We start from the raw sequence: 14,366 nt of genomic DNA, 5'->3' as shown, positions 1-14,366 counted from the left end.
TTAAATGGCCTGACGCTCTGCCTCTAGCACTCCTGTCCACCAGAATGACCATACACTCACGAGTGGGACTTAGCCCTTATGAGGTCGTCTTTGGCCGCCCGGCTAATGTATGGGGCGTGCCAAGACCGGCGAAATTTAGTGAGATAGAACATCCAGTACTGCTCGATTACCTGTATGATTTGACGGTTAAATTGCGTGTTTTGCACCAACAGGTACATGATACTCTTCCCCAAGCCTCTGAACCTCCTGGACACCCTATCAACCCTGGCTCGTGGGTCCTGGTCCGAAATTTCCAGCGCAAGAGCAACGACGAGCCTCGCTGGATCGGCCCTCATCTTGTTCTTCTTTCCACAAGATCAGCAGTGCGAGTGAAAGGGAAGAAGCACTGGATTCATGGTACTCACTGCAAGGTAGTCCCCTTGCCTCTGCCATATGACCAGTGGGTCAAGGAGGGTATCGCCGACTCAGAGACAGACATTGTACCTCGCTTTGTACCATTCAGTGACGCACGCCTAAAAGACACAGTTTCAGACCAAGAGAGTGACAATATTCTGCAGGAAGCTGTGCCACCATCAAGTCGACTGGACACCACTGAGCCCGAACTTTTGTTTCAAGACCAAACAGCACCTGGCCGTCTCCGCTATAATTTGAGACCTAGGCCCATGGACAAATAAAGATTTCCTCATTATTTCCCTTTTGACATTTTTGCTCTCCCATCTGAAGGACTTTCTTGATTTTTGTTTTTCGAACCACCATCCGGGTTCTGCCGCAGGGTCGCGGTGCCAAGACTTTGGGGTACAGGCCGAAGACGCTAGGTCGACGGTTCTGGTTGGTCTAGGGCGTTTCCCTGGACTGACAGGCGTACTCCTTAGCAGAAGAAACTCATCCACCGCGAGCGGCCCGAGTAGAGGATGGAGTTTTTTAAGATGGAGAGACCGATTGAGGAAATGACCTTTTACGCAAGGATGTGTAGAATTGTAAAAAGTAAATGTTTTTTATTTTTGTGCCTTTTTACACTGTGTAGCATAATAATGTTTATTGTAGGATTTGTGTTTTTCTCCGCTCAAAAGCCCATTGCACCCACTCAACAGCCTATATCTCCTTCTACTGCCTCCTCTCACTCTTTTCACCCTTTGCCTGAGCACGAACAGACCAGACGATCAGAGTTCGTAAATAACTCGTTTATCCAGCTCTTGCACCAGCACCAACTGGTAATGAATACGACCAATTGCTGGGTGTGTGGGTTAATGCCCCATACCATTGACAAGGGTATTCCCTACCTGGTGCTGCCGTACAGTTACAATGGATCGTCATGGGCATTCCAAACCATGTTTCTCTATGCTCTAGATACATACTCCCCTCGCCAACCGCGTTCCATCAGACCCATCACCAATAATAAGGCTTTGATGAAAGGAGTTGCCGATATGAGTAGGGATATTAATGCATACTCCTCTATTCCCAAAGAAGAGTTGAGACCTTATGTAGGATGGAACGCGACGGGGTATAGTATTAGTCTGGGTGAAAGACAGCGAAAAATCTCATCTCCAATCTGGGTCGTACCCCACATGGGTCGGTTCTGCTTACAGGGTAATGGTCAGAATCCTAGAGCTCAACTGGGAAGAAGTGACTGTACTGAGACGTACACTTTCCCGTCACAGTTTTCCCCTGCGTTTTTGGCTGCCAAGGGCACATATTTCATCTGTAATGACCGAGCATATACATGGTTGCCCCCTGATTTCTCGGGCACATGTTATATTGCGAACTTGCTACCGCCGACATTTACTGCCGCCTCTGACTATCACAAGACCAGAGTCGTGAGAGGTGTGATTAGTAAGGAGGACACTGCCGGTCAGGAAGCAGGAGACTTCTTCTTGGGTTTCCTGCCGTTTTGGGGACCTATGGTCAATAGTAGGAACCTGAGACAGCTGACTCGTGTGGTTGAATCCACTGTCAATGTAACGGCTGGTGCCCTTAGTAATCTGACAGCTGAGCTCCAAGCGGATCGCCTTATGACTCTGCAGAACCGCATGGTTCTAGACGTTATTCTTGCAGACCGCGGTGGGGTATGCAAGGTCATCCAATCCAGTTGCTGCATTTTCATACCAGATAATGCTCCAACAGTGTATCAAGCCATCTCCAAACTCCATAAAATATCTGAAGCCATACACGTGGATAAGGGAGATTGGTCACTGGTGGGATGGTTCTGGGAATTGATATCTGCCTGGGGTTGGAAAGTTCTGATGGTCATTGGAATGATCTTAGCCATTCTTTTCCTGTTCTGTCTGTGTATACAGTGTGCTCCCGCGATATGTGGTCTCTGTACTACCTTATGTGTAAGGAAACCTGTATCGAGGGACGAGCTAAGTAATAGGATGATGCTACAGCAACATCTCCATGACTTCGTGAACATTGACCTAGACTCGGATTAAGATGAGTATAGTGATTGCCTATGTAAGGGCAAAAGGAGGGTCTGTCGTACTTTAATATTCGGGACCGCGTAGGGGACAGGGCCCTACCCCTGTCTATCTTGGTATTAGCGAACCGCAAATGGTAAATGCGGCATGTACGAGTGCTTTATATATCGTTCTAGCTATGAACGCACTGTGTACACGTTATTCAGCTTCACTACGCGGGTTCCATTTTGGAAGCAGTGGCCATCTTGTCATTGCCCTCACATAGGCTATGATGGAGTTAATACGGGCCTCACAGTACATGAGCTTCCCCTCTGACTTCTCTGTGACCTGGGCAGCTGGCTCTGCTGCCCCGGGGCAAACCGGTCTCACGAGCTCCCCTTCCTCCGTCCACCTGTGATTAGCATCAGGGTTTGACCTGTCATAAAGCCCTTTCATTCTACACAATCCCCCGGCTAATCTCTTCCACACCTGCTTGTTCCTGCTTTATGACTTGTTTCCCAAAACAGGAGATGCTCATGTTTATTGGGGGGTCTCTTTACATCAAACGTGGGATCTGAATCTTACTGTGTAAATCATTGTGGGCTGGCCGAACTGGAATGTGGGATGGTCATCATGACTCTGCCTTTTCTTTGTAATGTACACTTGTATATTGCTGTATCATAAAACCTAGGAATGTATGCTTGAGGCAAGGAAAAGCGTATTTAAGATGAAGTCCGTTCCTATGATTTTCAGCAGTCTCCTGAGAACATACACGCTGTTGTACTTCTAGGATACCTGTCATTGGTCTGCAGCCAATAAACGATTCTTTGACTTCACCCAGAAGACTCTGTGTTTCTGTAGGTCCGGAACAGGGTGAACCCAGAAGTCATAGGGTGTGTGTCCCTGCACCGCTGGGTCTAAATTACCCAGTACTTCAGACGGACCGTCAGAGCATAGATATCAGGCCCAAAGACGGTACGGCGAGGAGGCCGCCATTTTGAGAGTCCAAGGCCTCGGGAGGAAGGCGATCAAACTGAGGCAGTAGAGGCTCCAATCCTCCAGCAAAAGGAATCTGTGCAATGCTGGTGGGGCAGGGATCCTCGGCGGGTAGATGAAGGGATCCGATGGCAGCTGCAAACGGGGGATACAAGGCGGATGACGGAGGGGGTCCGGAGCACTCTTAGAGTGCGGCCGCCATCTTGACGCCTCAGGCCACGCCCCAAGTAAAGCTATTTTATTATTCAGATCATACCCAGTTGGTTTGTAGTTTGATTAATTCTGTTGATTTGCTGTCAGTACTTGAAATCACCCATGTACGGATGAAGACACATTTCTTGAAATTGAATCCAAGTAAGACGAGGAATCTTCCTGTCTTCAACAAGATTAATTGGCAGTTAACAAGAAACGGTCTAATTTGCCTGTAATTTGGCCTTCATTTGGACTCTAAACTGTCAATTGAACCACGGATTTCAGCAGTCACAAATCAGTGTTTATTCCAGTTCAAATGGCTTAGTAGGTCTTTTTTCATTTCTCTCTTTCCAATATAGAGTGATTGTCACTGATGCCTTCCTGCAGCCTAAATTAGACTATGGGAATTCAACCTTCCTTAACCTACACAAGAAATACTTGAACAGGCTTCGGAGACTGCAGAATGTGTAGGTCAGATTGGTGTGCAATTAATAAACACATTAATTTTAAAGTTGATTGCCTCATGCATAGAATTTTCCACAATAATTCTACAACGTTTAATTTCAAGACGTTTACAAAAATGTCCTCCTTCCTGTTCATCCTCCATGTTCCTTTTTTCTACTCCAATGTTTGAGCTGTAAACTGGGGCAAAATATCTCTCTAGCTACTAGGCCCCTAACTTTAGATTTCCCTCCCTTTTGCTATTTGCGCACAATCGGTGTTCTATCCGTTTTGTGAACTGCTGAAAATATAGCTTTATGCTCAGTAATTGAATGGAGTACCAAAAGTCTTAGCAGCTATCTGGTCTAATCTTATGTTACGGTGTTCAAAACCGGAAGTCAGTCCAATCAAGCATTATTGCCTGCACCAGCAGACAATAATGGCTGTTAACTACGCGCCATGAACTTATGGTCCCAAGTCACAGATGTGGACCCTTAAAGAGGGGAGGGTGATTAACAGCTGTTACTGCCATGAAGGTGTGGGCAATAAGGCTATTAGTACCTCTCCAACAGGCCATGACAAAAGGTGTAGAGCGACCAGGGCCGGCTCCTCCATTAGGGTGGAGGAGCGCCGCCCCACTGCTTTCTCTCAGTGCGAGAAGCAGAAAATAAAATGGTATTTTAAATACCAATTAATTTTCTGCTTCTCGCGCTGCGAGAAAGCAGAAGGCAGGGGTATGCCTGATTGGGGGTGGGCGGGAGGATATGCCTGGTTGGGGGCGGGCGGGTCGGAGAGGAGTGGCTTGCACCACTCTGAATACCCTGACTGTTTGGTCGGCCCTTGGGCCAACCAAAGCAGTCATGCGCACTCTACATTTTTTCTATGTAGGCTGCATGTAGCCTACATAGAGAAAATGGCCTCCCTACAGGTGCCTGGCTGGGTGCTGTCCGGGACTTCGCACAAATCACAACGCTGCCAGTGCAGCATTGTGATGGGCTTACAGGAGGGGAAGGAGCATGCCTGTTCTTGTTGAGGGGTAGGAAAACGCGGACCCGGCCCAGGAGCAGATGCGGCGCAGGACCGGTCAGGCAAGTTTTATTTTATTTTTTATTTTACGCCCCCACCACCCCCTTGCGGTAACCCCTGCACGATAACCCCTGTGCAAACCCCCCACTCCCCTCCCGCGAGAATTGCGAGCCACGACTGAGAGACAGATCAGCTTGGTGAAGAGAAATGGCTTTATTTTCTATGCATCCCTTGTTAGGTTTGCGCTGAGCTCGAGAAACCTATTGTTTTTAACATAAACTTAAAAGGGGCTTAAATTCCGCCCCCCTCCTTCTTGGCTTTTCATTCGTTCCTGTACTTGCCACATACTTTCCCTCCATTTCTATTAGCTGTAGCATATTTTCCAGCATTTACCAATGCTTGTTCCTCGTTTGCTTCTCTTATCAGTTTCCCGCAGCCAAAATACTGTAAACATCCGCTTTGGTCGAACTATTTTTTCATAAAGTTTTACATCTTTCTGCTTTTTTGCCTTACAGTACATTTTTATAGCACAACTTATTAGCCACAGAGATTATGTAATTTGCCCAGAATCACAGGATGTTGTGCCTCCGAAACTTGAACTGGGATCCCCTGATCTCAAGTCAGCAGCTCTGGCCGCTGCGTCATTTCCTTTCCACTCCTATGATCCTTCTCAAAGAGCCCTTTTCCCTTCATCCTGGACGGTTATCGATTACAGCTGCTTATCACAGGCGAAACCGATGCATTACCAATGCTTGTTTTTCTCCAGATGCTGGTGCTGAAATAAAATCCTGTCTCCCTTTCCCGCTGTCGGATGTGGGGTCCGCCCCTCACCTCCTTAATGCAAGCCAGATCAATCGCGTGAGCACAAACAATAGTTGTGTACTTTTGTCTACTATTCTGCTTATGAGCAGAACTAAAGGAGACTTTCATCGACAGACTGTATATTGGGCATGCAGGACACTCACCTGTAATTGTACCCCGAGGAGGCTTTGTTGTTTCGAGGGTCAAGCCGCCGGAAGGAGTAATGAGGTATACACTCGGAGGCATCCAAGTCCAGGTTGCAGTTCCAGTTGATGATGGCCCCAATTACCCCTCCCTACAAAAGGAAGTGCACAGAAGATTATAGACCGAAATAAAAGGTAGGAATAAGGGGGAGAGAAAATGAGAGGATGAAATGTGAGGGTGAAAGAAATGGGAGATGAGGGCTAGACTAGATGATGGAGAGGAAGAACAAATACTGGTCATGTGGCCAAGATGAAGAATTTGAGGAAAGTGCTGATAGCAAACAAGGACAACAGGGCTGAAGGGAGGCTGAAGAGACAGGAGAGTGGGAAAGAGATAATGAAAATGGAGGTGCGAGGAAACGAGAACGTGAGCTGATGAAGTAGGGATGCTAGGAGTTTTTTGTCAGAGGTAATATATCAGCTAGAAGAGTGGGATCGAAAAAAGGAGATTGCATTATTAAATATCGTGCCCAAGAATATCAGCATACAAGAATATCATGGACAGAATATCGAGACACAATATACTGAAGGGTACGTGCATGTAGGGAAGCAGATTTACTACTCCACACTGCACGAATATCTTCCTTGATGATATATATATATACTACAAGGAAGGTAAGAGTAGTATCTCTGCTATATATATCTCCATGGTACATATATGTGTAATTAGATATAGAAAATCTATACTCAGTAACTTTTCTAATGTTGTGGATTAGATATTTTGTTCTTGATGTTTGCATGCCTCGATATTCTGGATTCCATATTCAGGAAGCACACCAAATGGGAGAAGATGAGAGGGTGTCAAAATAGAATTTTAAAAGGAGGTAAATGAGGAAAACAGAGGGCAAAGAGAAGCGAAAATGGAGTGGAGAAGAAATTGGTGACAGAACGAAAAAAAGGGAAAAGATTATACATTCAAATTAAGGGGAGAATGTATGTAGAGTCATTCTACCTTAATATAATTTAATAAAATATTGAGCTAACATAATATGAGAATAAAATGTGGGCTCAAGTATTGATAGGGTAAGAATACATAGGTAAGTAAATGTTTGCTTTACTTAACTTCCCATCCACGTGCCTTGATTATATCTCTGTTGGTAAGGTAGATAGGTGTGGAGTTAAGAATAGCAAGTCTATACTCAACTACATGCATTTATCTTTTTGATAATTTGGTCCTCAATATTTTGCCCAGAATAATATGGTAAAACGAATACAGGTGAGAGAATGGAAAGTGGAAATGAAGAGAGGACAACAGATAGAGAAAGAAGAATGGGTCACAACCAGATCAACGGTAGATGTGACGGGTGAAAGAAGACTTGGGAGAGTGAACGCTTGTAAGAGAACAGACGTGGGAGGATATAGGTGGCATTTGACATGATGTATGAAAATTAGTTGAGGGGAAATGCTAGTAAAGGCATTGGGAAGTGATTCCAGATGCTTGTCATATTACACTCAACCCCTTACTTTGAGTATGTTTTTGGAGGCCCTTCTAGTGCACAAGACATGTGTCCCTGGGATGGGTCCTTTTTAATATTTAGAAACATTGGGCGATGGGGGTACTGTCCCCTCACTGCATTGTGAAGAAGCAGGTCTTCCTCAGTCTGGGTCTGCTGAAAGCCCAGCATGATGAGCAGTTTGGATACCCTCATTCTAGATACTCTACCATTCACTGAATGTGTTATAATGTTTTAAAGCATTTTACTCCTTATGGAAGGGAGTAAATATCAAAGAACAGTACAAACATAATTACATAATAAACACAAAATATGTAAAAAAAAAAATTATAGAGGGAAAATTATAAGTAATGTGAATCAAAAAGTTGTGGCTAAGTCAGGAAATGTTTGATCTTTCCCAGGCACTTCTATTATGACAAGTATGTAATATTTTGGTTTGTTTGGGTTAGCTTCTTGATATCTTTCAGAGGTGTAGGGTCAGAGTGTCATGTGTATGGAACTAAATTGTATCCGCTTTCCACAATTTAGGAATGCTAAGGGGCCCTTCTTGCGTTTGCCCTCCCTGTCTCTCAACGTTTGGACCAGGTTAATTTACCCAACCTGAGAATTCATCACAGTTCAACCAGCTGATAACTCATCGCTGGAATCTTTGACTATGACTTTACTCCAATATACCATATGTAGTTTCAGCACTTTTCTGGTTTTGCTCTTCCAGATTATCAATCTTATTGGAATTTTAGATTTCTTTCATAGTTTGTGAATATTACTGTGGTTTTAGGTTTCTTTGAAATTCAATTCCCAATCTATCAGTGTACAAGTTTAGTGTTTCTTTGAGTTTACTTTTCTAGTCTGCTGACAATTTGTTTTTTTAAGTTTCTTGGATATGCTTTGCTAATCTTTCGCTATGACGTGGTTCTACAGTTTCTACAGTTTCATTTGCACTCTTCCAGACTATTAAGTCTATGAATGTCAATTGGCTTTAGAGTCTCCTTGGTTTTGCTTTCCAAGTCTATGTTAAGTTATTTTCTTTAGTGGTTTGATATAACTGTCTATTATGCGGTTTTGAGGTTCCCTGGTTTTGCTCAAACAGTCTTGAAATCCATGATCTCTATTGTGTTTAGGGGGTTTTGTGTTCCCTTGGGTTTGCCCTTCCCGTCTCCCATTTTAAGTGATTTTCATTCAATTTTCTAAGCTAAACTATCACATTATGTTGCTTTTTTATGTTCCATGGAGTTTAGTCATATGCGTTTCTTCTCCCAGTCTACAAGCATTAAATGATTTTAGGTTCCTAGGGTTTGCTCTCCCAATATGTTGTTGTTAATTGATTTAAGAGGTTAACCTCCTAGTGTTTGAATATTAGTACTTTCAAGCTTTGATTTGGTTACGTTTGCAGCCTTGTAAAATTAATTTATTATATGCGTTATTTGGGTTATCTTTGTCCTAGGTCATTTTATGATCAGCCTAATCTCTTACAGGATAAATGTTTAGTTGTTTCACAATTTCCTTGGCACTGGTCTTAAAGGCAATGCTGTCTAGTAGTTAAATGATCTTAGGGATTGAATCTATCATGAGAAGTGATTTTAGAGGTTACCAAGTTTGCATTTTGACTCTACAAACGATCATTTGCTTTCGGGTCACCTTGAGATTGTTCTCCCGGTTTACAATTGTTTATTGGTTTTAAGATACAGTGGGTGGACTGCCAAAGCTTAGTAATGTTAAGTGACCTTAGGGGTACCTGGCTTTTCTCTCACAGTTTATAATGTTCAGTAGTTTTAGTGATTATTTTAAATGCAGACCTAGAGCATCCTGGCCTAGATTATGTAGTAGCATTGTATCTGTAGTATCAGACATAGTTTATACATTTATTTGGGCACTCTACAAGTATGCTTTAGTTTTTTGATAGGTTTGCTTTCCTGCTCTGAGAACATTTAGCAGTTTAAAAAAGCTGATTTTGAATGTTTAGCAGGTTTAAGTTTCCCAGTCTTGCTATGAGTCTGTGAATGTTTTTTGGTTTCCTGGTTTGGTTTCTAAGTCTAACAAAGTGTATTTGTTTAAGATATGAGTATTTCTGGTGGTATTACATATACATTTACCTTGTAGGCAAGCTCTGTGAAGTTCTCGCCTGCCTGCTCCACAATGAAGCCCAACCTGAAGATTGGGCAGTAGAGGTCGGTGACGGGATGGAAGAGGCAGTTTTTAAGGTGGTGGCCATTGTGATCCTGAATATTCCCCCTGAAAATGCACACAATGCTGCTGCAACGTTAAGCATGTAGATACATATACACAACAGCATGGACATGCACTTCAGGCTGAAAACGCATGCAAAGACGCACAACATCTTAACATGCACTTCCTGCTCAGTGTGACAAAACACACAAATTTGCATCGTTAATCCCATAGATGCGTAGGCACAATGAAAAAATAGATTCAACAAGCACGCAATTATTCCTCAACTACATACATACGTCCTCATTATGAGTAGCCACATAATTCAGATGGGGCCACTGACTGCAGTTATCAGTTCTTAGTGGACCTTCAGGTTCCAACTTGTAACGGTCCAGATTTTCCCCACCCTTGGAGTTACCAGCACCCTCTGCATCTGTGCTTCAGAGGGCGCATGCATTACAGACCATTTACCAGTCCATCTACAATGGGGCCCATACTAGTGAAGCATTGATGGGGACAGGAGAGATTCCTAATTTGGCAAAGGGACAGAGAAAGAGGCTACTGATCACCAGTGATTGGGGTGGAGTCTTGGTTTGTGGGTGTGGTAGTGTAAGCTGGTTGTCCCAGCCCACTTGTTCATGGGGGTATTAGCTTCAAAAAAGCACTTTCCCTCAATTAGCATTGGTTCGCACACCCTTGGCCAATCCAGCAGCCAAATCAGGGATTGAGAAAGCCTAGTGGCTGAATAGCCTTCTCTCCATGCACTGCAAGATTAAAGACAGACAGCCCTGAGGTTTCCAATCTTTTGAATTTGCACCTCTTACGAGGAGTATTTACTTCACAAAAACATCTCATAAATGTTGTAATGGTTTACATACTTACAGACCTACACTTAACAAAACAGCACGGTCACCATTGTCTTTCTCGTTCGTCCACATAGCACACATGCTGTCACACTGGCACACATGCCCAAACTCTTACACACATTCTCACCAACATGCCCCTTGTCCATCCAAAATGCAGATTTAATACATACACGATGAAGGCACACAAAAACAAAAAATGCATAACAATCTGAAAACACAATACACAGGAAAACACAGAGGATGGACAGTGCAATCACATGAACACAGAGCTATCTCCAAGAACACGAAAGAGGAAGAAACCACAAAAATAAAAACATGAGTTTCACTTTAACCACATTATTAGATCATGGGCAAAATGATAATTAACCTATACTTAAAATAAATTATCTGCACTATTTGGAAACTCTTATTAATGGACTACCCCCATTAGTAAGTATTATATCAATACACAACATTTGCAATACTGCGCAAAATAAGCATTAGTCAAATAAAACGTGTAAGCCATTGATAGAACTGTGTATAAAATGCAACAAAATCATATGTAATAACATTCTCTCTACACAAAATGTTGTGGTTGATTCCCACAAGGTGATGTTTTCTCTTTGTGAGTGTCAACTCATTCTGGCTACAGACCACCAGAGTGAGAAAATACATGGATAAAAATACTTTTCAGAGATGACATTAGTCACAGCTTAGAAGGTGACCAAAGGAATTGATCAAAGTTTCTATATCGACATCTGCTGGTGTGGGGCTGAGGATAACTGGCCACAGAGATCCTTTCCCCTCCTCTTTTGAAAAAGACGGTGATGTTTTGCTTCAGCTATTGATGGAGAATCTGCTGAGTGAATCATTACTGACCATTGATTAAAAAGAAAACTGCCAGGAGGACTGGAATGTCTGAGTGGTTATCAGAGCAAACTAGATTTGAGTTTCTTTAAATAAAAAAACACCACAAGGCCAAAAGCAGGACACTGCAAGGAAGACACTTTGCCATCACACATTGGGGTCCCGGGATCTCTGGGCCAAAGACCAGCGAGGGTATTCTAATAGACAGAGCTCTTCATCTTTGGGTGTAATACTGAGGATTAGGGTTGTGAAAAGTGTGTTTTGACTTGCCCCGAGTTAAGTGTGTTCAGAACTTGCATTGACAGCATTTTCCTGGAATCTTCATCTCCCAAAGAGGGCTTCACTGAATAAGTAATGACTGGGATGAGGACGAGTAGGACTAAGAGTAATGGAAATGACTAATCAGTAAGCGGGACATTCTGCACCTTGAGGATGGAATGTCTTAATTTATTTATTTGGAGACACTGGGAGATTACAAGTCCCAGAGGCTCTTGGCAGTAACTCCCTGTGTTCCCAGCACCTGTCTCTCATGGAGCTGTTAGCATTGCAGAGTTTGAAGGAAGCATTATAGCTCTTCTATCTCAGGCAATACTGGTCATTAAAGGCCTTATCTCGGGTATAGCGCCAAGCTGCAGACATGGCACTATAATGAGGTAAAGGGGCTTTAGTGAACAGTATAAGCCAAGGCAGAAGCTCTATACTGCTGAACAAAAATTCCACCCACAGAGAATAGAATGTTCTAAAAATGTATCAGGAAAGGCAGAAAGATAAACACTGAATTCTGAATTTTTTAAACTTAGCAAGAGCTTTGATTGTTCCTCTCATTTGTCTCCAATGGAGATCCCTGGATTTTATGTTCTAATCAATTTTATGGTGTGGCAAATCCCACTAGCTTTTAACTTTGGTGCTGAGCCATCAATTCTCTCATTTGAAGTCTACTGTTCACACAACTATCCGGTCTTCCAACACACTAATAAGCAATATGTACTCACTTAGCGAATCCAAACTGCGGAAAGTGGATATTGTTCTTGATTAAAACTGTAAAATTTGGTGCAAACTTCTGAAGCGACTCGCTGCAAAAGAGAAAAAAAGTAAAGTCAGACCTTCAGCTCTGAAGCCATACCCATGGGATAGAATACACATAGCAGAAAGAGAGGGGAATGAAACAGTAAGGTCACTAAATAATCCTTAAATTGAGACAGAACATCGTAATTTTCCCAAATTCAGATATCAAAGTTTGCAATATTTGGAGAGAGTGGACAGTGAATGGCATTCCTATTTGCATATGTTTTTCACGAAGACAAAGTATGGGCTGAAGAGGTTCTGCAAATGAGACAATCATTCTTCCATCAACATGTTGCATCCAATCCCTTAGTGTAGCGGTTCTTAACCTGTCATTCAGGGATATACGGGGAGTGTGAGACATCTACTCAGTAGCTCTGCGATTGTTTAGAAAATTAAATAATAAAATTAGATTCATTGTATATGTACCTGTTGAATCTTAACATGGTATCTTGGCAACATTCTCAGCATTCCTTCCATGGTAACCAGGATGCTTTGTTCTGAGTTGACCAGGGAGAGGAGAGCTGGCAGTTGCAAAGAGAGGACGTGTCTAGGGGTTGTACCTGTGAACTTACAATGAAGTTCTTCCTACAAATGACTTGTCTGAACCTCTTAAAAGTGGCGACGAGGATGGGATGCATTTTCTCTTGAGGGCAGACTGAATATATGCTACGAATCATTAACCCCTAGACGAGTGATAATTATTGAATTGTTGAACAACTTGTTTCCTTGAAGACGTCCTGCTGACAAGAATATCTACTGAAGAAACTGAACTGCCATGCTGCAACACAAAGGTCAGTGAAGCCCAATCATTGCCATTGAGACTAGCGCTGCCTTTGTTCATTTGCGCGGTGAGTTGTGAACTGAATTAATGACTGTTGGTATTGCTGGTGCTGGTGAGGACAAGCGGAAGCACGTTGCGGAAATAAATCCTGCACAGGAGAATGGAAGTTGTTTTATACAAGCCAGCCTTGGTTGTGTGCTATTAAGCGCTGTACCTGCTCTTTACTAAGCGCTGTACCTGATCTGATCAAACCGCAGGGCGCACGGATATGTAACGGAGTATCTACGTTACTGAAAGTGTTCAACAGTGGGGCAGTGAAGTAAGATGACAGGCACGACAGGCGAAAACGTGTGGCATATGTAACTCATGGCAACTTAAATCCCTGGAGTTAACCGTTGCGCTCCGAGTTCACTGCTGCGTACATACAAAATTGTTGTTGTTCAAGTGACTCACCGAACGGTGCTCGCGCTTATCTCTGCCTGTTCCATACTCGTTGTGCGTCACACAGCATTCCACGTCGGGACTCTTGAACGCCGTTCATATCAGAAACGCGCAATGCAGTGTGGGAACTGCACCGCGTTATGACGTGTAGTGTAAAGACGCTTGCCAAGCAATAGCGTGTGGTTGCTATGACAACCATCATAACGCTGTAACGCGATCGTGCAAGTGAAATTGATTTAAGGTCATATTGTCACCGCGCACAAACTTAACTTGATGAACTGATCCAGAGACTCGAATATCGATAATGTCGGTGAAGATTGTTGCGGACTGTAAAGGAGAGCTTGCTATCATGTGCAACTGTGAGGATTACAATACTGACTAGACTATGGCGACCACTACAATTTTGTTGGTTTGTTTCTTTATTATTAATCCATTTTTTTAGGTACTTGCTGTGACGATTTGACAACGGTGACCACATTAATTGTGTTAGTTTATTGTTTTCCTTGTTGTTTCAGATAACTCTACACCAGTGACTATTGACTGTTGTTGTTTCACCTTCATATATTTCACCTCACAACTAAGAAAAGCGTTTATACTTATTACTGTTTATCATTCTACCTGTTATCTCCAGTGTATAGATAGGGAAAATCTGCAGTATGGATATGTCATCCATAACTACTCCACCCACATTTTTA

At 43.0% G+C, this 14,366-nt stretch overlaps 1 protein-coding gene across 1 annotated transcript in view; it reads right to left on the bottom strand.

The window, feature by feature from the left end:
- The window catches only part of P2RX2 (purinergic receptor P2X 2), a 201,098-nt gene that overhangs the window by 73,295 nt on the left and 113,437 nt on the right, over positions 1 to 14,366 (bottom strand). The window contains exons 6-8 of the mRNA XM_085633926.1: positions 12,377 to 12,457; positions 9,600 to 9,738; positions 6,014 to 6,144 (exon numbers count right to left, since the gene is read on the bottom strand). Of these exons, the coding sequence (XP_085490052.1) occupies positions 6,014 to 6,144; positions 9,600 to 9,738; positions 12,377 to 12,457 (351 nt within the window). The remainder of the gene's footprint in view (positions 1 to 6,013; positions 6,145 to 9,599; positions 9,739 to 12,376; positions 12,458 to 14,366) is intronic.

The sequence above is a fragment of the Triturus cristatus genome, chromosome 11 (assembly GCF_964204655.1).
Source record: "Triturus cristatus chromosome 11, aTriCri1.1, whole genome shotgun sequence".
Classification (NCBI taxonomy): Eukaryota; Metazoa; Chordata; class Amphibia; order Caudata; family Salamandridae; genus Triturus; species Triturus cristatus.
The sequence above is the reverse complement of the archived record's forward strand: the minus strand, read 5'-3'. Positions and strand labels throughout refer to the sequence as shown.